We start from the raw sequence: 20,946 nt of genomic DNA on the forward strand, positions 1-20,946 counted from the left end.
TATTTCCAAGACTTCTTCTATCAATAATCTATATATCCGTAATGGACTCTCTATATCTACATATCCGTGATGCCATATTGCCATGCACCTGAGTGCAATGCAGTTATCTGGTGTAAACAAAAAGGCACACGCGGCCAAGCTGCTTGAGAGTCTAGGTCAACTTTTCTTTTCTTTTCTTTTCTTTTCTTTTCTTTTCTTTTCTTTTCTTTTCTTTTCTTTTCTTTTCTTTTCTTTTCTTTTCTTTTCTTTTCTTTCCTTTTCTTTTTCTTTTTTTTTTTTTTTTTAACTTTGAGTTGACTTTACGAGTATGACCCCTGTCCAACCAGCCTTCTTACTTTTTCTCTTTCCCACTTACCTTTCCCAGTGTTCCCCTACATCTACCAATGGCCACCACATATCTTATCACCAAACATGTTCCTCGAAGCGGCCTTCTCATCACAAGACTCCGCCTGACAGAGCTCTGCTGGATCTCCAGCCTACGCCAAGATCAGCAATTGAGATGCCTCTTATTTCCTCGATAAAGCGAATCTTCCCAACCAATGGAAGCCATGCTTGCATCTGCGCACAGAGTGTACTCTATCCGCCCCCATATTTCAAGTGCTTGGAACGAGGAGCAAGTCGGGTCCAACATCGTATCGTGATGCTACATACAAGTACAAGTAGTATCTCTTCCCCACCTGCATACCCAAGGTACCTAGCCAACTACTAAGGTAGTCACATGCAGGCAACAGAACGCTTTGTTATATATTCTCGCTGGTCCGGGCAAACATGCCCATCGACTTCTTCTCTGCTCTCCTCCTCTGATCCAGCTCTCTGCATCACTGCCCACCACCACGAATTCGATTTATCCTCCTGAGCCCCAATTTCCATCCAGCCAGAAAAAGCCATGGCCATTCCAAAGCACATCAAATCTCTCCCGGTCGGCACACCCGTCAATCTACAACTCCTCAGCAGCTCAGCCGGAGAGTTTCGCAAGGCCCATCCGTCTGCATCAGGCCGACCGTACGACAAGGTTGTGGTTGGAGCGGCTGCTCTTCAGCATGCCTCTGGCTCTCCTTCCCAGACGCCGCGCATCCTTCTCTTGAAAAGGGCGCCCCGCGAGCCGTATTACCCAAACGTCTTTGAGTTACCCAGCGGGAAGGTCGACCCGGATGATCCAACCCTCAAACATGCTCTTTTCCGCGAGGTGAAGGAAGAGACCGGCCTCGACGTGGCTGAGATTCTTGCTGAGCTAGAGCCGATGATATATTCAACCGAAAAATCAACCACCGGGGCAGCTGGCGAAGAAGTGCTTGTTTCTAAAAGCGCTATTCAGCTCAACTACGTCGTTTCAGTCTCTCCTGGTACAATCAAGCTTAGTGCAGATGAGCATTCAGAGAGTTGTTGGGCTAGCGAAGCAGACTTGGCTGGGTTGGATATTACAGATGCGATGAGAACTGTGATCCGGGAAGCATTTCAGTGGGCTTCAAGCCAGTAATCTCGTTGGCAAACACTATATACATGCAACATGGCAGCAGAATCACAAGGGGTAGAAGTAGTATTTTATTATCAACGACATTTGGTACGGTGCCCTTCAAGACATGCTGTGCATAGGCATCTTATTACTTCACATCAGACATTACATATACGCCAGGAAATCATGATTATTCAGGAAAGCTAGGTTCCTTTAACAATTTAGGCATATAAATAAACCAGATGAAAAAAAAAAAAATGGCAAGATTCAAGCATCATACTGTTGCTGCTGCCAGTTCAGTTTCACTTCCGTATCGCTAAACCAAAATTCCAAAACGCCCCTCATCATACAGCATGTCCAACCAGTTTCCTCATGCCAATGTGAGCTCCCGTTGGAGAATCTTACTTGCACAGAGTTCTTGCCCAACGAGCTGTAGCAAAGTTGTGTAGGGTCTATGCATTCTTCGGTTTGATCAACACCCAGTCTGCATTGTCCAAGGCCCCGTTTCGACCCATTCCCATACTCTAGCACAATCCCTCGGCATGCTGGAGCACCTCTTTCATAAAACACTCGAGTCCGAATGACATCGTTTAGAGGAGCCGATGAATAAGTGGCAGACATGAATGGCTGTCTCCTATACTGGAAGGTAAACGTAGAGACAGCCTCGGCATCTTTTTGCTCGTCTGCTTCCAATTGTTTGGCGTAGCCACCTACAAAGGTTACCGCCTCGCCATCCGGCCTTTCGTATATAAGAGTGAGAGGATGCTGGATCAACTGCACATCTTCGTTTCTCATCCTATAAGTCGACCCCACAACTATATCCCCTGCCAATTTCAAACGCAGCTGTTTTCCCCTCCATCAGCGAGTTTCAACTGTATACATGTCGCTAGGGATTTAGAGTAACTCACGTAAAAGCGCGCATTGTTATAACCACGGCTCCAGCCAAGGGCAGTAATTGTGTCTTCGGTGCCAAGAGGAACATGAACCCACTGGACAAGAGGCTGAATGTTTGGGCTCAAGGCATTGAATGTGCGCTGCGCGGAAGCCTGTGCCTTTGTGTGTGTATGAATAGCCCATACCAAACTATGACATATAAAAAACGTCAGGCCTGTGGAGTTGCGGGTGTCAATAGTCGATAGATGGCTCTTTGCACGCGCAGAGTCGTAATTTGCATCTACAACACACTCTTGCCATGGTGGGGGCGAAGGTGTATCCCAGACTCGAAATTGGTCTGGCCTGCCCGTAAGCTGAAGCCGGGCAAATGGATACTAAGCAGTGACAATAAATCAGTCAGCGCCTCGCCACAGAGAGATTGTAACTTATAAAACGCACGTTATACTCCACATACGCAGAGGCAAAGCATTCAGCTGCCTCAGCGACATATACAACTGTGTCGGGTTGTGAAGGCTTGCTATCAGCATCAGTATAGCCCTTCGGGACCCGTTTTATACTCCGCAAGCCGTGAGAATCGATGGACAGGACTATAATAATGGGTTTCTGCGCATCACTCTCCACTTCGCCATGTCTAGCGCCCTTGCTCATGATCGGGTGTGAACCACGCTGCCACTCTTCGACTGCATCGATGGGAATCATTTCTGGCGTTTTGTCATGCCCCAGGTTCCACCATCGTGCATAGGACCAGAAAGACAAATACCGATGCAAGCAGCTCTGGCTGGATCGTTTATAAATCATGAGTGCCAATTCTTTGGGCAACAATGACAGACTGGGCATGTCACAAGCCTGGGCTGCGCGATCGATGAAGTGCCTAACATCAACAACAGGAGAAAGGCCGTGATGCAGAGGCCGTGCGCCATTCCAAGGACTTCTCCACGTCGCAGCAGTCCATAGCCAGGGCACTTTATCCTCCGTTGCTGACAGCTGCTCAGAAAACTCCAGGCATTCCCTGTGAAACGTAACGGTTGGGGCTGCGGAGATACACTCTTTACACTTCGGGCGGCTGCAATACAGCCATTCAGCCGTGTATCCGGTATCGCTATATGTTGAGTCCTCGTACAATATTGCTGGGGAAGTGGCCCGAATGGCATTATCGCCTTGTTTGATCACTAAAATGGAGTATTAGTGGGTATGGCGAACAGCATATACAGAAGGTAAGGACGGTAGCGAGCCATCTTACGCGCAACCACAGCCTCGCTGGCTGTAAACGCAAAGCTGCACGCGCCACATTGGGGATGAATGCGGACGTGTTCAACCATGGCGTAATATTGCCGACGGATGAGACTCAGAAGAGAGACTGTCCTATCGCAGCGGATTTCGAGTGCTGATCGTGGGAAAATCTAACCCACATCACTGAGTAACCGCTCACTTAATGGGCAACAGGAAAGCAAGGGAGCACCCCCTTTGCGGACATCCCTCCTCTAGAACGTGACGTAAGAACTGCGGGGTTGTGTTTTGTTTGCCTTGCCCAGAAATGATCTCTTTATGATTTTTGCAAGAACGCGGCCTGGGCTTTCTAATACTGAAGTTTTGAGTCTTTTTTTTATATGGGATTGCCCAGGTATAAGCATATACTCTGCAGGCGAGGAATGGACCAGCAGCCCATGTTATTTAATTAACTGGGGCCAGGGGGGGCATGATGTGTTTATGCAATTCCTGTTTTTAGCGAATTCGGAGATTTCAGAGAGACTTTTATGAAAGAGAATACAGCATATACAAGCACTTCCTAGCGTCTAGTGTAATAATTCAAATACAAGTACATAACAGCCAAAGGCGGCAGAGGCAGCAGAAGCAGAAGAATTATCTTCCCAGAAAACACCCTGCCGTTTTCATTATAGTGCAGTAGCATTCAAACCACCGGCTAGGCAATATCCACTCATCTACTACCAAGAGACAAAAAAAAAAAAAAAAAGGTGGGAAAAGAAGAAGAAAGAAAGAAAGAAAGACAAAGCAACATTAGCATCTAATCAAATATCTTTTCGTTCCAATTTCCTACAAGAACAATTACAAGTATCTCACATGCCATCCTGATTTTGTCCGTCTCCCGGGGTATGAGAAGCGTCTACGCCGTGAAAAGCATCTCCAAACGCGGAATCCTCCATGTCCATCTGAAGGTCTAAGCCATCATCTAGTCCACCTGCTGAGCCGTCTAGGTCTGGAGCGTCATATCCCGCCAGGGCATCTCCCGCCGTATCTAGGTCGCCTAGAGAGCTAAAGTCATTCTGGTCAAAAGATACGGAGCCTCCGTCGGTAACCGCAGGAGTGGCCGCTGCTGAAGGTGCCTTTGCAGCTGTTGGTGTCGGCGGTTTGGCGTCATCACCCTCTGCACTGGCAGCGGCAACAGGAGCAGGAGCGGGGTCAGAGACGGCAGCAGCAGTTGTGGTAGCGGCAGCATCGGTGGGACCTTGCGTCGTCGTCTGAGTCGTATCATTAGCCGTTGCATTGTCGCCATCTTTGGGAACTACAACCCAATCTCCACTACCGGTGCTATGATCGGGCGTAGTTCGTACCTCGTTCTCGGTGGCAGTATCAGTTCCGCCCATCTCTACATCGCTAGATGGCTGTGGCGGAGCGGCGGCGGCGGCGGGAGCAGATGGCGCCGATGCGGGTACGGGCGCAGGTGCCGGTGCCGGTGCTGGTGAGGCGGCATTTACCGCTTGCGATGGCGTAGCCGCGCCAGACGGACCGGCGGATAGATGAGCTTGAGGCGTCGGGAAGTTGTTGACTGGTGTTGACGTAGAAGAGAAGCCGGTATGCATTTGGTCCAACAATCCAGATGCTGTATCGCCCATGTCCATGTCAGTTTCACCCATCATTGCACCGCTTGCTTGAGACCCCGCCCGAGATGGCTGTCGAGAGAGCTCTGCGGCTGAGCCTGGGGCCAACGGTTCAGGAGCGGGAGGCTGATAACCACCGTCTTGAATCCGCTTGGAGAGCGGTAAGCTGACAATCTTTCGACCTGATGCTGACTCTACCTGCTGTACTATTTCTTCAACTGAGTGTTTAGAGACTTGGCGACCTGCGGGCTCTTCATCCGAATGAGCTCGGTTTTCGTGTTTGGGGCCATCCGCAATGGCTTTGAGTTCTCGCTCCTTGATCTTCAGGATAGAATTCTCTTTGAACGCAGCCATTGTTTTGCGGTGTTCTTCTTCCATCTTTTTGATTTCATCCTGGGTCGTAGAAACGTATTTGTCGACTCGCTTGCGGAACTCGTCAGCCTGACCGGGGTCCAGACGTCCGACATAGGACTTTTCGGGAGCTTGGCTGTAGGCTTCGCCTCCCTGAGCAGTGAAAATACCCTCCGTTAGAGACGCCAGTTCCCCCTTGAGACCCAAGCCGAGATCTGCGGGTGTGATCTGACCTATTCTGTACGCAGAAGACAGAATCTCCTCCATCCACTCGTGATTTTGTTGATAACGGCTCATTGAGATCTCTCTCGGGGTCAAGTGGTCAAACATGTCTCCCCTTGAGATATCTTCATCGTCATCAAAGGCCGCATCGACCGGTGGCATTCCCGGAGGTAACGCCGCTTGCTGGCCCTGATTCTGTCCATGGCGGGCTCTCTTTGAGGGAGGCCCAGGTGGTGGTGGTTGCGCTGGGTATGCCATCTGCTGAGGCACACCGCGAGGGTTCATCTGGGGTCCAAGTTGTTGACGAGTGAGCTCCGGCAGTGAAGGCCAGTTGACTCGATCAGACAGCATAAACTCCTTTCGGCGAATCTGGCCGGCTCTCTGGAGAAAATGGCGCTGCTGCATGATGGCATTGACTCTCTCGTCGTATGGGATCATGGCAACAGGGACGCGATCGTTCATTTCCGCAGGGCCGTAGTGCACAATGAACAAGTTTGGATCTGGCTGCGGAGGGTTGGGGTGTCCAGCGACAGGAACGAGTCGGAATCGTCTTCGAGCGTGGAGGGTGAATTGCTCGCCAGGGATGTAGCCTGCCTTGAGGTAGTAAATCTCAAGCATCTAGACAAGCAACAATTAGTATGTGTGCGATTTTGTTTGGGTAGCTAGTCAAACAAACCAGTCCGTTACCCAGATCATGCTTATAGATCTGCTCTGGTGGTGCCCAGACGAAGCCATCTGTCGCGAAATTGGTCCCCAGTCTCGATAAAGGCTGCCACGTCAGTAGGATGGTGCCATCGGCGGGCTTATCGAGGTATGTCCAGAAAAAGGGCGCTTGGTCTCTCGCGATTTGAGGGGCATTTATCAGCCATTTGGCAACCTCGTTGAAATCGAGCCGGGGGATCGCTGGGTATCGGTACGATGAGATCAGGTGGACATGTGGCATCTATCCCGCTTCATTAGAGACAGCTCGGAGTTGGGAAAAAAAGAAAAAAAAAAAGATTGACGACTCACAAGGTCCTGGGGGACGCTGTGGCTAGGATTCAGTTGCGCCATGTTGGCTGCTGTCGGCCGCGCAGCCTCTCGGGCGACCTTTTACAGCAGTGGGAATGGCGACAAGGGTTGTCGAGTCTGGCGGCCCCAAGCATCCAAAGGGCGCCAGGAGATTGTGCTGAGCGATATGATTGTGGTTCGGGCGCAAGGCACGCGGCAAGCAAACGAGCGAGCCGATGGGATGGCGATGATGCGGAAGCGCAATGTCCAGGATCTGGGCGATGCGAGTTGCAGAGAGTGCGGCTGCCGTTGCGTCGCGCGAGCCCAAATTTGTCGCGACGAGGCTGCAGCAGCGTTGTAGCGAATGGTAGGCCAGGATTGGCTATAAAGGTGGGTCCATAACCTGCTGGGTGCTATCGCAGCGCAGTAAGACAAAGTACCTACTAGAGGTAGATATCATCACAATACTGCCTGTGCTGTACACGTTTACGGTTAAATGGTTGTGTGCATGTGCACAACAATACTATTTATTTAGTCTTCATTCCTTTCTCTTCTTCTCAATTCTTCGTAATTGATGGATTGGTGGCCTCTCTTGTTATATACAGCTGGAAGCCCCCAGGAGGAAAGATGTCCTTCCGTTGTATCTCTCTAGTTGGGGTTAAAACAATGCTACTACTACGCATCTACACGTTATACACATCACAAGCAAACTTGGTGGCTTCAATTGGTTATTTTTACTTTTTTTTATATATAAATTTCGCACTGCAAACCTAATTATCCCATTTTATGTAACATTATCATTGCTATTCATACCCAACTTGTTATTTTTCAGCCCCGCTCCAAGCATCTCTCCCTTATGCCTGGTATGTTGAGGCAGAGACGTTACCACCGCGGCCGGTCCAGTTGACGTGAATGTCCTTGCCAGTCTGGTACTTCTCTGAAGCAAACTCAGGCTTGATGTGGAAGGTGTGAGCACCGAAGTAGTCACGCTGAGCCTGCAGCAGGTTGGCGGGCAGATCCTTGGTGCGGTATCCATCGAACCAGGACAGAGCAGTGGAGAAGGCAGGAGTGGGGATACCAAGCTCAGCAGCCTGGGAAACGACGGCTCTCCAGCCAGGCTGGGCCTTGTGGATGGCCTCGTTGAAGAAGTTGTCGAAGAGCAGGTTCTTCAGGTCAGGCTCGTTGCGGTAAGCAGAGGTGATGTCCTTGAGGAAAACGGATCGGATAATGCAGCCACCACGCCACATGAGGGCGATGGAAGGCTTGTTGAGCTTCCAGTTGAACTCACGGGCAGCCTAGTTAAAGAATTGCGAGTTAGTTACACGTCCTCGAGTCATTAAATGCAAGTCATCTTCTTACCTCCTGCATGAGCATGAAGCCCTGGGCGTATGAGATGATCTTGGAAGCGTACAGAGCCTGCTCGAGGTCCTCCAGGAACTGCTTCTTGTCACCCTCAAACTTGCCGCTGCCACGGGAAACATATCGGAGCTTGGTGGAGGCCTCAGAACGCTCATCCTTGATTCCAGACAAGCATCGAGCCAAGACAGCCTCGGCAATCAGGGTAACAGGCATACCAAGGTCGAGAGCGTTGATGGCAGTCCACTTTCCGGTACCCTTCTGGCCAGCCTTGTCGAGAATCTTCTCAACGAGGGCAGTGCCGTCGTCGTCGTTGAAGTAGAGGATATCACGAGTGATCTCAATCAGGAAAGAGTCGAGAACGCCCTTGTTCCACTGAGCGAAGACGTCACCAATCTCCTTGCTGGAGAGTCCGAGACCACGCTTCATGATGTCGTAGGCCTATGCACAAGCTCTGTCAGCTTTCAAATTCCCAGAGATCAGACGTTGATTGGAACTAGGGCCGAGCTTACCTCGCAAATGAGCTGCATGTCACCGTACTCAATACCGTTGTGGACCATCTTGACGTAGTGACCAGCACCTTCGTCGCCGACCCACTCACAGCAGGCCTCGCCATCGCTCTTGGCAGAAATGGCCTGGAAGATATCCTTGATGTATGGCCAAGCCTCCTCGTTACCACCGGGCATCAGAGAGGGGCCGAATCGGGCACCCTCCTCACCTCCGGAAACACCGGAGCCGACAAATCGGATGCCCTTGGCGCTCAGCTCCTTGGTGCGGCGGTTGGAGTCGGGGAAGTGAGAGTTACCACCGTCAATGATGATGTCTCCCTTCTCAAGGAGGGGCAGGAGTCTCTCAATCCACTCGTCAACGGCCTTTCCGGCCTGGACGAGGAGCATGACACGGCGGGGGGACTTGAGGCTGGCGATGAACTCCTTGTCGTTGTGGGCGCCGACAACGGACTTGCCCTTGGCCTCGTTCTCGAGGAAGGCATCGACCTTGGAAACGGTTCGGTTGTAAGCGCAGACGGTGAAGCCGTTGTCAGCCATGTTGAGAATCAAGTTCTGTCCCCTGTAGCACTGAGTGTTAGCAATTGATTGAAGCGGCTTTTGAAGCTTGATTCGGAGTGGAATGGTTTGCAACTTACATGACAGCAAGGCCGATAAGGCCCAGATCCGCGCTTGGTACAATGTTAGCATTTCCTGAAGCTTCGGCTGGAGAAGAGGAGGAATCAGGTTGCGTGGCACCGCCAAGCTTGATGTTGGCGAGGCGAGCGCTACCTCAGGCATGAGCAGGGTGCAGAAGAGAGAGAAAGTCGGGAAAAAGAAGCAGGATTGTGCAGAAGCTTGGGGGAGAAGAGAGAGAGCTGGAGCTGGAGAGAGGTAGAGGTTGAGGTAGAGCCGAAACAAGCAAGATGAGGCACTCATTCCGGCACCTTCACCATCGCCGCCGCCGCCACAACCAGTACCGATCAATCACCAGAACATTGCCTCCACCATGACCACAGCTCGAGCTCAACACCAAACAAAGCCCGCGATGTCGCCGGCTCGGTGCGGGAATTGAGGTCATCGAGCAGTAATCGGTTGGGCTTTTCAGGGCGGGGTGGTGGGGTAGGAACTGGCAGCAAAAGGCGAGGGAGGGGTAGAGAGAGCTTCTGTCCTTGTCCCAACAGCAGCGCAGGGAAGTGACTTACACAGGGCCAGACATTGTGTGTGATTTATTAGAGCAAGGACGGGGAATAGAGATCAGACAAGCGAAGCTATCGCCAGATCAACAACCAGGAATTGCGAGTTGGAGAAGAAAGGAGAGAAGAGAAGCAACGTTTTCGCAGATAGGGAGGGACGGAGCAAGTAAATATAGTGGGAACGCAGATGGGCCGGCTGAGCGCCCAGCAACGCCCAGCAGCCCAAAAAAGATCCATGAGCGCCCTGGAACGAGGTTTTGGCCTACGCAAGTCCCGGAGGGCCCCAGAAAAGCGGGCGGCCAGGCGGTGATTGGCGCGAGGCGGCGCATCGTCATCTTCCTGTTTCGCCGCCTTGCTGCGAGGCTTTTAGGACTCGTCTACCTCTAACGCAGGCCTTAACGCTAGCCTGTGTTTTATCACAAGAAGCTCTGACCGCGAAACTTTGGGCATTCGTTGGGGGTCACAGCGTTGGACTTTGTGTGTTATTTCGTTGAGTCTACCTTGGTATTTAGCACGCAGACACTATTAACCTAGCAGGTAGGCAAGCTGTCACATCTATCAGGGTACAGAGCCGTAGGTACTTCCATGCAACCTACTACTAAGCTGGTACATGAACTGTAGTCTCCCCAAGTGCATCCCATGCTCCCGGGCCACTGTGGGAAATTCCGCATTCTTGTATGCTCTGCGCCGTACGGGCCACAGCCGCTTTACGGAGGATCCCATGCCATATCCATTTTGCTGATTACTGTGGCGGACACTCTTCTATTACTTGCTAGTAGCAGTATGAGCGCGCATGCCATCAACCAGCCCCACCACTCTCCCGTGCCCGGCTGCGTCGGGTTGGGTACACCATCGATTGGGGAGCGTATACTAATGATCCGGTCTTACAAGGGATCGCGAGGCACAATCACACGCATCGCTTAATACAAAGCATGGCGCTTGGTCGGCGGTGATGCCAGGAGCATGGACAAGGAGAAGGGCCTAGATGACTCGTTGCACGTTTCAGCCCCAGCTCTCATCACTCTTCCACTCACTCACTGACTGCTTGGACAGCCTACGTTCTGGGTAACATGAAGAAAACAAAAGGACAGCCACAGGCAAAGGAGGACAAGACAAGAGGCGCTTCCCTTTCAATGCCGGCGACCCTTTGAAAGTTCAAACATCATGCTGCTTCAAAGAGACCCCAGCAGCCATCTCCAGCCAAAGGGAACGTAGCCATCCATGCCCATGCTAACAAATCGGCCTTATTTAGGCGTCACTTTCCAAGGCACGTATCGTCTCATATCGCCTTCATCTGATACTCTAAAGCGATTCGCCTGTCAAGAAAAAGGAGTTTGGCTATTCTGCATGAAATGTCTCTTAGCCAGTAGTTTATCAGAAATCCCTACCGCCTTGGTCGTGCAAGCCATTCAGCATCCTCTTGTCGCTGGATTTGTTATCCCATCCCACCTTGAAGGATGAGGTAATTTGGCATTGCTAGGACCAGATGCTCCATATAATCCAATGCCTATTGCAGCCACGGGCCGAAACAACGGACAACGTGCGCTACCGACGGGGAGACACCGATGGGGAGCCATGACACCAAATGCCTACTACGGTAAGTTGTGGCTATAGCACAAGCGCAAGTCCATGACTTAATGGAGTCCCATAGAAAGAGCCCGATGGCCCATCGTATATCTACATACAGCTCTTTGTATGCATTAGCTTGGCGCCTTGCTCGGGCGAGGATACTCATGTAATACTTCCTTTCGAAAGCAACAGTATATTTGAGCTCGGTAGCTTCAAGCCAGAACCAGATCCGGTCCGAGCAAAATCCCAACACCTGCAGCTTAGTGTCTACTAACACCCATTAGTGCCCAGCACCTCGCTTCCTAAGCTTTTCGGAACAAGTTGCCTCTGTGTCTTCATTCCTACCTACCAGTACTCGAACTTGCGCCGAGTTGTGGTGCTCCGGTACCCCGCTATATGATGAAGATTTCTCCAATTTTTCGGGCGTCCAATCAGATGCGGCCCTGAAGTGCCTCTCCCACGATGCTCGGCAACGAGCGAGTAATAGAGCCCCGGTCCAACTGCGACTTTTTAATCCTACGGAAGACCCCTTATGGCCTCAGAGCCTTGCACACGAATAATGCTATCTTTTTTTGGGCTTGCCGACATCACACAATGGAATGTAGATAGCAGACTGCGTATTTTCCCCCATTGACTTTTACGCCACTACTTGAAGATTGCTGCTCAAGTAGCTACATCTTGACAATTTGAGAGTGCCCTTTGAAGCATGGACGAGGCTGTCTCCAGTACGGAATACAATGGGTGCACATCATCATCATTAAGATAGACAGACAGTCTGTATTCTATTTCCATCTTTCCCCTTCTCTCAATCCAGGTAGCACGGCGGTTAAGCTCCCTGAAAAGTGGGCGAGTTGGGGCCGCTTATAAACCGCCTGCGGGCTTTGCGGGTTTGCGGAATTAATACTAGCAGTAGTGCTGCCACGGAGGGCTGAAGGCATTTCCCGGACAAGGGAACGGCCGTATCGACGAATAGCAGCGTCGTTTGGCGGCTCATGCTTGACGTCCGTTCTCGGTTTGTGTGCATCATTTACCGTGTGTCTCATTTACCGTGCCTCAATTACCGCTTGCTTTGCCAGCGATGAGTAATGTGTATACATTGTTGAACCCACGGCTGAGCCGTTTGCACTGTTTTGCACAGCTTTGAGATCGATCATTTCTCAAAAACTCGTTCGAGTCCTGCACCGATCCGAGTTTGGAGTATGCCCGAAAGCTGCGGGTCTCCCAGCCGATCCCCGTTTATCGGACGCGAGACCGCGACCGGCGCCGTGGCCCTCTCTGAGGTCTAGTAACGCATAGCCAATCAATGGATCGTTGCGTGACGCTTGTACGCATCTCCTGCAAATTGCATGGGGGGGGGGAATGAAGCTATCACGAAGGAAAATCTAGTACCGCAGCTGTTAATCCCTAACTTTACCTTTATCTTGCTATTAGGAGCAACGTCTTGTATTTTGGATACGTTGTCCGTATCACATGACCATGCGCAATCTTACTAGAGTTTTCCATATCACGTGATACGGCTTGATGGCCTGCCGATTTTCTAGACTTTGATATCAACTACTATCAATCAACGCCACACTCTAAATCTGGCAAACTCGCCAATGCGACAACCTCCTTTCTATTTTGCTAGAGCAATAATTCGCGTTTGGAAAAGCAATCGACAAACAAAAACTGCTTATTAGTGGGGACTTTGAGCCAAAGACTGCTCAAAGGTACGTGTTTTTTTTCTCTGCCTCAGCTGCGAGAATCCCATAAAGTCAAGAGATCACGGGGTTGTTCATCATGTCACATCCTCCACCTCCAGGCACAAACCTTCCCGCGCGACCTCCCGCCAGCAACTCGAGGCCCGGGTTCAGATCGAGCTTCAACCCGTCCGGCCAGTCTGCCGCACCGCCGTCGTACGCGAATGCGAACTCTGCGCGAGCTTCCGTCCCCAGCTATCCAGCCGCCCCTGCAGCATCTGCTGCAGCCACGCACTATGGCTCGTCGTATCAATCTTATCCCAGCCGCCCTCCGGCAACGGGGGTGAGCCACTCTGCGGCGGCATATTCGTATCCTCAACAGCATCAACAGCACAGTGCTCATCAACAGCCGCAAAGCTATGCGTACTCGCAGCCGCAGTCTTACCAGGCACAGCCATACCAGGCCCAGTCGTACCAAGCAGCGCCGCGTATCCAGAACCCGTTCCCTACGCCCAGTGCGAGTGCAACTATAGGTCCGAGTGCAAATGTGAGCGCGAGTGGCACTGATTACGATCCGGACATGGCTGCCCAGATTGCACAATGGCAAAGCGCCTACGCGCCGCAGACCGACAAGGACGGCAAGCCAGTCCCAGCAGCGGAGTATGCAAGGACTGAAGGCATGGATGCGGCCGCACAGCAGCCGGATAAGACCAAGACGGTTGTTCGAGAGGGTGGCGGAAAGAAATGGACGGATGATACATTGCTTGAATGGGATCCTTCCCACCTACGCCTCTTCGTCGGAAACTTGGCGGGAGAGACCACAGATGAGTCCCTTTTGAAGGCCTTTTCGCGATGGAAGTCTGTTCAGAAGGCCAGAGTCATCCGCGACAAGCGAACCACAAAATCCAAAGGCTATGGCTTCGTCAGTTTCAGCGACGCCGACGATTTCTTCCAGGCTGCCAAGGAGATGCACGGCAAATACATCCAGAGTCACCCTGTCGTCGTGAAGAAGGCCAATACCGAGATCAAGGCGACCAATGTCAAGAACAAGGCACACGGAGGCAAGAAGAATTACCAGAACAACAAAAACAATCGAAACAACAACAGCAACAACTCCAATGCCGGGGGCTATGAGCCGCATCTTGGTCCCAAGCCAGGCGCGGGTATAGCCAAACCAGGCCAGAAGACCAAGAACGGCCTGCGACTCTTGGGTTAGAGGAAGAGAGGGGGCTAATTCTTCATCAAATAACTTGGTAGCAAGAACTTTGGTCTCTGGTTGTTATTCTGCTACATCTGCATATTGGCGTTGGAGGGGCTATTAGGACATACCCAGTCATGGAAATAAAATAACGAAACTTTTTGTTTTAGAAGCATCTACATAATTGATGCGAGTAACATGGGAGACGAACAAATGCGCATACAAATTTTTTTTTCTTTTTCTTGTAACCTTTCAGTCAACTATTTTCTTGTTCGCCCAGTATACACCTCTAAATTTCATATGGGTATATGTTGTTACTCTTTAATCTAGCCGTCTAGACCTCTATGCCTTCAATCATCCACGCTAATTTGAAATCCCGACTCAGCTGTCCCTCTCTCTCTCTCTCCCTCTCTCTGTCCGCCCGCCTCCTCCTCTGCATCTTAACCAGTGCCCCCCATAACAGTATGTGAGGATAATGTTATCTCAAAACTCAAAATAAAAAACTTGATGCGATCCGTTGCATTTCATCCCATTTATATCTTTCCGGTTGATGCTTGAAATTGGTAATAGGTACAAAGACTTTCCGATGTAGGTGAAAAATTGTGAAAAATTGTGTGGTAGCCATTGGTTGTTGTCCTCAAATGATGAGAGATTATATATGAATATATATAATAAGAAAAAATAAAAAAAGTTCGGTGAAGCGGTATATGTAGATGACTTAGAAATCGCCAAAGTGGTTGAAACGAGTAATTTGTATATCCGAGAATAAAGTTGAATATTTTCATTCTTATAAATCGTTTCTTAGGTCCTTAGTCCATTGACTCATCTCTTGTAACTCGTGGGGTGGGTGGCGGCAGGCTGCCGGCTTGGAACAGCACTTCGCCTCTTTCTGTATTTTGGTGAAGGAGCCCTGCTGTTTCCTCTGAGCTGTCGTTCTCGAAGTCGCTCGCGCTCGACGACGGGAGATCAGCATCGACGTCAGTAACACGGACGTGGACTTGGACCTGAGCCTCCTCGCGCATCTTGGTGATCTTGATGTAATTGTAGGCAACAATTGCCAGCATTGTGGTGATCAAGCCAATGAAGTTGATGAGGGTGAGCTGGTCCTTGAAGATGAGAGAGGCGGCCGAGATGGTGACGACCTCTTTGAAAATGCCGGCAATGGAGAGCGTGACAACGGACGTGCGCTGCAGCAGGGCGAACTCGGATGCTGTCATTAAAAAGGCGATGCAACCAGGGAAAAGGAGGAACAGAGGCGTCATAAAGGTTCCCCATTCCTGGCTAAGAGCTTTCAGTCCCTCCCATAGGGGGCCAAAGCCTTCAACAGGAATTGCAATGAGAATGAGAGTCAAGAACATGACTGGCGTGAGGTAGAAAATACTAGAGAATGGGTTAGAAGTGGCGGGATTGCGGAGAAGTAGCATCTGTGTGAGACCCCAACGGAAGCCGGAGAAGAAGGCCGCCGTAATGACGAGAAGAAAGCCGCCAAGCTTGAACTCGACTTCACCAAAGACCATGAGGATGACACCCAATGTCATGGTTGCAATGATGGCTACGAGGCGCCAGGTAGGCTTTTCGAGGCGGAAAGCGAATGCGAACAGAAGAACAAATGCAAGAGATGAAGATTTGCACATAGCTAGGGCGCGTTAGAAAGCTGTGAGAGTGTGGCGATATATAGGTAGGCCTGTGTGACATTCACTTACTGTAAAAAGTCAAGCTAATAAACTTGAGCGAGGTGTTGCCCAAGCCAATATCCAGGCCAGTGGCCGCACCGCAGGGCCCAACTCTCGTCAGGTAAAACATCTTTGACATGGTGGCGCCGCTCGCCTCCACCTCATGTCGAGATCTTCCCATATCAGATGTGTGGGATCGCTGTGGTCGCAACGATGGTACAAAATAGAGAACTAGGGCTGAGAGACAAAATTGTACCACCATATGCAACGACGTGGTAAAGAGAGGGAAAGAAAAGTTGAGGCGGTCTTTATCGAACATCCATTTGTTGTACTGCGGAGACATTTGTGTCAGAAAAAAAACGTCGTCTTGCAAACCCAGCGCGTTCTCGGCCGCAATCGACTTACCAGTGAAATTGACAGCGAGAAAAAGTACCATAGCAGAATCAAGACCATGTTAACGAATAGTCTCCTGACAACGTCCTTATCCGCCTCCTGGCGCTCCTCTGCCGATATGCTCTTGTCGCGCACAATGCGCTGCCCCAGCTGAGTGATCCTTTGGCGCTTCTTCTGCCTCCGGGCGCGCTCTTTGTTGCTGAGCCCCGTCTCCTCATCGCTGTGCAAATCGTCGTCGCTGAAGCTAGGTCTGCCTCTCGCCTCGTCGTCATTCCCGGAACCGACTGATGTGCTGCTGCTCCCTCCGTTTTCCTCAAAACCGTCCGGGTGGTCAGGCGGGTTGGCTGAAAGGTGTTGTTGTCTGCCACCGCCGGCAGCCATTGGCCTCCCTGGGGCGGCCTGAGGCAGGCCAGGGGAGTTCATGGCGGCGCTCTTCCGTCTCCTGTGTCCTACAATCGGCTCCATCTCGATGTCTGTACTGTCGTCGGGCCGTCCACCGACCCGCGAGGAAGCCACTGATGCAGAAATGGCGCCCGTGGGAGCATATGGCGAGGCCGGTATAAACGTGCTCGTGGATGCGCCCTCTCGTTCACCCTCAGCTAAGGCGGCAGCGGCAGATCGAGAGAAATCGGGGAAGGGCTCGGTGGAGACGGTGTCGATGGTAATGGAGGATCGGCGTCGAGGGCGGGTTGGATAGTCAAATTGAGATTGGAACTGAGGGTGAAGGTGAGGGTGAAGGTGAGGTTGGGATGCAGGCGGTGGGCTTGAAGAGTGGTTGGAGGACATAGTCGCAGTAATGAAGGGGCATCCAGACGGGGTTCACAACTTTTCTGTTACCCAGGCTCGTGCCCATGCCCATGCCCGGGATCTGGTTGGCTTCTTCTGGGGGTTCAGCAAAGTGCCCACTCGTGTGTCATCGGCTGTGTCTCTCCGCCCGAGGGCCGCTAGAATGAGGTGAGTTATGCTGTGAATCGGGCACAATTATGGGCCACACACCTTGGAAGAGTTGCGAGAAAGAACACGCTGCCGTATCCGTAATTGATGAGCAGACACGGCTTGACACACGCGCGCGACGAGTCGCAAGGGGGTGGAGTTGGCATTGCTAGCAGCTCCAGCAGAGGTGGCTCCAGCCCAGTCTAGGGACCGACCTGTAGCCTCAAGGGCGGTCACCCGGCTCCGGGGGGTGCCTCCAGCGGGGTTCAGCCCCTGGAGCCATTGGGCTTAGGCTCCTCAGGGGAAGGGCAAAGAAGGTACTTGTCCGCCCTCTGCGTCGCAGGTACCGCTTGGAGCTCTCCCGCATCAAGTGCTCCAGTAACCACTCTGCGAAAAGTATTGAAGGCACATAACTGGTGTGTCAGACTCTCAGCACGCGCGCCTCACTGTCTCTGCTGCACGTTGTGCTCGGTGATTGTGGCTTCGGGTCGCACTGCAATTCAGGCGCAATACCAGGCCTCTTGCAACCTCATGCAGCGCTTCGATAATACCCGTGCCCGCCACGGTTGCGGCTTTATTGCTGTCCATGCCATTCATGCTCACATAGGCAGGACCTACGGCTGCGAGTATGACTATTGCCAATGTTAGCCCCAAACGGGGAAATTCGACTTTGCTAGTAAAAGCGCATCGTCGGGCTGGCTATATTGGCCCCGAAGTCTTGGCAGCGTTAGCATCAAAAAGGGCGGGTGGTGTGTCTCTGCAATGCTACGAGTACGAAATAGCAGGTAAGGCATATGCCAAGATGCTCATTTGCTCTTCTTTTGCCAAGCGTCGAATCCGAGTCCAATTGCGAAGACGCGGGCTCTTCTTGCTGTGCTCGGGTTGTCGCGTGCCCCGTCTATGATACATGCAATTCCCGTCAACTGCTTCGATCCGCTTGTGGATACGGCAGTCAAGTGCCAGGCATTAGCGCGAGGGCTGTACTTGTACATGGCAGAGACTGCATTCCATTCCATGTCCCGGACTTCCGCTGAATGAATCAATTAATCGCAAATCTTCATCTTCAGGCTGTATAAATATGTGCCAAGGCGGTGCTGTGTGGCAAATCTGCCGCATACCGCTTCCGGCAAAAGAATGTCACGCATGCATGTACAAACACAGGCTGGAAGAAAAGAGCAGCTTCTAAGCTCAGCATTCCATCCCGTCTCCATATTGGCCGCCCTCTGCATTCAATAGCTGAGAATCTGAGGCAAGTGTCGCCAAGTCGGTAGCGCTGTTTCGGCCTGATTTCGCCGTCCAGGTACCTACACTACGGAGTACTGCAGTATGGTATACAGCGGGCTCCTGAGATGATGGGCGGTCGTTACCCCTGTCTTATTTTAGTCTCAGCCGGCTTCCCCGCCTCAAAGGCATGGGCCTAACAAGTGCCACAGGGAAGCAAGTACCTTTCAGCAGACCCAGCACAGTACGAAGACGCTCGATGCGGTGGTTTGACTGCTGCACTTTAGCAGAGATCCATGTTATGCACTCATATACGGAGCATACACGCATGTTCATACTCCGATCCTTGCCATGTCTGTGTGGATGATCTACGCCCAATTAATGCCGTAAAATCGACCTGACGTAGTTCTCTGTGCTACTGCCTAGGACTTGACTCAGCTGCCAATACTTGAGTCTTGAGTCTTGAAAGCTTTCACACCACTTTAGAGCCTGGCTATGCTAACATCCCAAATAGGAAATCTTATGTAAGAGTGAGTATGTAATCGCCTTCTCTGGATCTGGAAGCGCAAGTCACATGGCCGTTAGTCCATTTCAATCACAAGCGCGGTACGTTCCGCGCATCGGTACCTGCGTTCGCACCTCGGTCCATTCAACGGCTGCTGGAAGGGAATATCCAAGCTGAAGTCATTCTTGATAGGTACCTATAATTTACAATTTCAGCACAACACAACCCGGAAAAACTTGTCCTTTATCCTCTTCTTCATTTATTGTTCCATTCAAGCATATATCTCTCTTTTCCCATTCGCGTCCAAGCTGCTCAAAGCAACAGCTTCCAGCTTACACATATCCACACTGCCGCCAGTCTAGATCCGCCACCCCCGGTTTCGCCGAGGCTATTGTCAGCCGGGGCCCCTCTATAATTCGTCTACTGGTCGCAGCATCATGTCATAAAGCTTCATCTATACAACCAAACTACATCTCCTTCATTCTCTTGTAGTGCCTCGCATCCTCTTTCAACCTTCGCTGCTTGAAAAGGAGACCATCCACCGCCTCACACAATCCAGCAACCATGGAGGACGCTTCCTGCAGCGGCTCTACGCCCTTCAAGCGCCTCGTCGACCACCAATCTCGGGACCTGAGCCACCATCAAGACAGACATGTGAGCCGAGGGGCGTTTGGCCAGAACGTAAGCATTGCCTCCCTTCGCGTCGCTGTTACGCCATGACAGTCGAATTTCGCGCCGCAACACCATCGATGCTCACATTTTTCAATCCTCAAAGTCACAGACGTTCCGCTCTTCACCGCTGCATCCTGCCCAGGGCCAGCAGAATGACTTTGGCACCTTCATGGGCGGCGCCTCGGCCTTGCCCGGCTTCGAGAGCGATCCCGCCACCAGACTGACGCCGTCTCTGCCCTTTGCACAAGTCGCGCCAGCACACACAGCAACTCCTCCCAGCTTCTCGAGTCCCATGCAGACGACAGCGCCCATGTCCAGCGGGAGCAGCTGGGCCGCCGACTTCAACCGCTTCACGTCGCAACAGCGGCCGACTGCGCCCACGACTCTGGCGGCATCCCGCCAAATGAACCACTCTCCAGCCCAGACGGCTTTCCAACCGACCTTTTCACAGCCGAATTTTGCGTCCGCATTCGCGCCATCCATGTTCAACCCTCCAGCGAGCGCCGTCAAGGAGCCCGAGTTCGACCAGGAAATGTCCCGCTGGATGTCAGCGCACGGAGGCGGCAACATGACGGAGGTGGACGCTGCCATGGAGCAAATGGCCCTCGAGTTGGAAGAGACCGAAGCAATAGCCGCGGCAGTCAAGGCCTCTCGGCTAACGGATCTTGAAACCACCGAAATTGGCAACCTGGCACTCAACGACGACGCGAGAGTGCTAGAAGCCCAGCCAGAGCCCATCTTGGAGCAAATCCAAGAGCCAGAGCCAGAAAAAGAACAGGTGGACATTCTGCACCCCAAGTCTGCCGTCGCCGAAGCTGCCGAGAAGCTGCTCGACTGCGTCAAGCACGAGAGCGGCGAGAAGTGGCAAAACTCCATATTCCTGTCGCTGATGCGAGATTTCCGTGACGGAAGAAAGGATATTGTGGGCGATGAGATTCGCTCCACGACGGGGGAGACGACCCCCGCTGCTCAGCCCGTGGCTACTTGACTCAGGCCTCGTGGAGATCCTGGCAGTGACTCGATGTACGCGGATTCTGAAAGAATGTTTAGATCGTGTGTTAGACATCTCAGCTACACTACATTTTGAATGATTGCTTTTTAGTGGGTTTTAGGGAAAACAAACTTGTCTAGCTATTTGGGAGGAAGAACATGCATGGGCGCTACAAGGGAAATATACTTGGATGGATTGGGAGCTGGCGTTTTTATTTAATTTTATTCTATTTTATTTCATTCTATTTTTTTTTTTTTTTTTTTTTTTTTTTTTTTTTCATAATGAGGATAGCTTAGCAAATGTCCAACTTGCCATTGGACTTTGTTTA

The 20,946-nt window shown here is 51.5% G+C and overlaps 8 protein-coding genes across 12 annotated transcripts; 4 read left to right on the plus strand and 4 right to left on the minus strand.

Moving 5' to 3' along the window:
* Window positions 1–82: 82 nt before the first annotated feature.
* Window positions 83–804, plus strand: TrAFT101_003389 (uncharacterized protein; the record flags this gene model as incomplete). Its single annotated transcript, XM_066126864.1, has 2 exons — window positions 83–155; window positions 725–804. The coding sequence occupies 2 exons, from the start codon at window positions 83–85 to the stop codon at window positions 802–804; spliced, it is 153 nt and encodes a 50-aa protein (XP_065982971.1).
* An 82-nt stretch (window positions 805–886) lies between these two features.
* On the plus strand, window positions 887–1,477 carry TrAFT101_003390 (uncharacterized protein; the record flags this gene model as incomplete). Its single annotated transcript, XM_024898787.1, has 1 exon — window positions 887–1,477. One exon carries the CDS (start codon window positions 887–889, stop codon window positions 1,475–1,477), a length of 591 nt encoding a protein of 196 aa, XP_024766853.1.
* On the minus strand, window positions 1,235–4,302 carry TrAFT101_003391 (uncharacterized protein). Of its 2 annotated transcripts, none has more exons than XM_066126866.1 (3): window positions 3,588–4,302; window positions 2,786–3,516; window positions 1,235–2,721 (listed from the first exon to the last, which is right to left on the minus strand). In XM_066126866.1, exons 1-3 carry the CDS (start codon window positions 3,664–3,666, stop codon window positions 2,287–2,289), a joined length of 1,245 nt encoding a protein of 414 aa, XP_065982973.1. In that variant the 5' UTR covers window positions 3,667–4,302; the 3' UTR covers window positions 1,235–2,286. The 2 variants fall into 2 exon arrangements, with proteins under 2 accessions (XP_065982973.1, XP_065982972.1); XM_066126865.1 differs by having other exon boundaries at window positions 1,235–2,296; window positions 2,362–2,721; window positions 2,786–3,619.
* On the minus strand, window positions 4,146–7,020 carry TrAFT101_003392 (uncharacterized protein). The gene is made up of 4 exons (XM_066126867.1): window positions 6,769–7,020; window positions 6,434–6,700; window positions 4,918–6,375; window positions 4,146–4,824 (listed from the first exon to the last, which is right to left on the minus strand). The coding sequence occupies exons 1-4, from the start codon at window positions 6,808–6,810 to the stop codon at window positions 4,423–4,425; spliced, it is 2,169 nt and encodes a 722-aa protein (XP_065982974.1). The 5' UTR covers window positions 6,811–7,020; the 3' UTR covers window positions 4,146–4,422.
* Window positions 7,021–7,464: 444 nt separating this feature from the next.
* On the minus strand, window positions 7,465–9,981 carry GND1 (phosphogluconate dehydrogenase (decarboxylating) gnd1). 3 transcript variants are annotated; one of them, XM_066126868.1, is made up of 5 exons: window positions 9,794–9,981; window positions 9,248–9,280; window positions 8,616–9,171; window positions 8,107–8,544; window positions 7,465–8,042 (listed from the first exon to the last, which is right to left on the minus strand). In XM_066126868.1, the coding sequence occupies exons 1-5, from the start codon at window positions 9,805–9,807 to the stop codon at window positions 7,602–7,604; spliced, it is 1,482 nt and encodes a 493-aa protein (XP_065982975.1). In that variant the 5' UTR covers window positions 9,808–9,981; the 3' UTR covers window positions 7,465–7,601. The 3 variants fall into 3 exon arrangements, with proteins under 3 accessions (XP_065982975.1, XP_024766850.1, XP_065982976.1); XM_024904860.2 differs by having other exon boundaries at window positions 9,248–9,376; XM_066126869.1 differs by having other exon boundaries at window positions 9,248–9,981.
* Window positions 9,982–12,458: 2,477 nt separating this feature from the next.
* TrAFT101_003394 (uncharacterized protein) lies at window positions 12,459–14,836 on the plus strand. The gene has a single exon (XM_024907376.2). It carries the CDS (start codon window positions 13,133–13,135, stop codon window positions 14,246–14,248), a length of 1,116 nt encoding a protein of 371 aa, XP_024766849.1. The 5' UTR covers window positions 12,459–13,132; the 3' UTR covers window positions 14,249–14,836.
* On the minus strand, window positions 14,413–17,382 carry TrAFT101_003395 (uncharacterized protein). Its single transcript, XM_024909328.2, has 4 exons — window positions 17,293–17,382; window positions 16,309–17,240; window positions 15,934–16,234; window positions 14,413–15,866 (listed from the first exon to the last, which is right to left on the minus strand). Exons 2-4 carry the CDS (start codon window positions 17,080–17,082, stop codon window positions 15,040–15,042), a joined length of 1,902 nt encoding a protein of 633 aa, XP_024766848.1. The 5' UTR covers window positions 17,083–17,240; window positions 17,293–17,382; the 3' UTR covers window positions 14,413–15,039.
* Window positions 17,383–19,000: 1,618 nt separating this feature from the next.
* TrAFT101_003396 (uncharacterized protein) lies at window positions 19,001–20,871 on the plus strand. Of its 2 annotated transcripts, XM_024901676.2 has the most exons (2): window positions 19,001–19,636; window positions 19,731–20,871. In XM_024901676.2, exons 1-2 carry the CDS (start codon window positions 19,520–19,522, stop codon window positions 20,613–20,615), a joined length of 1,002 nt encoding a protein of 333 aa, XP_024766847.1. In that variant the 5' UTR covers window positions 19,001–19,519; the 3' UTR covers window positions 20,616–20,871. The 2 variants fall into 2 exon arrangements, with proteins under 2 accessions (XP_024766847.1, XP_065982977.1); XM_066126870.1 differs by having other exon boundaries at window positions 19,417–20,871.
* Window positions 20,872–20,946: the final 75 nt, after the last annotated feature.

Source organism: Trichoderma asperellum, chromosome 2 (assembly GCF_020647865.1).
Source record: "Trichoderma asperellum chromosome 2, complete sequence".
Taxonomy (NCBI): domain Eukaryota; kingdom Fungi; phylum Ascomycota; class Sordariomycetes; order Hypocreales; family Hypocreaceae; genus Trichoderma; species Trichoderma asperellum.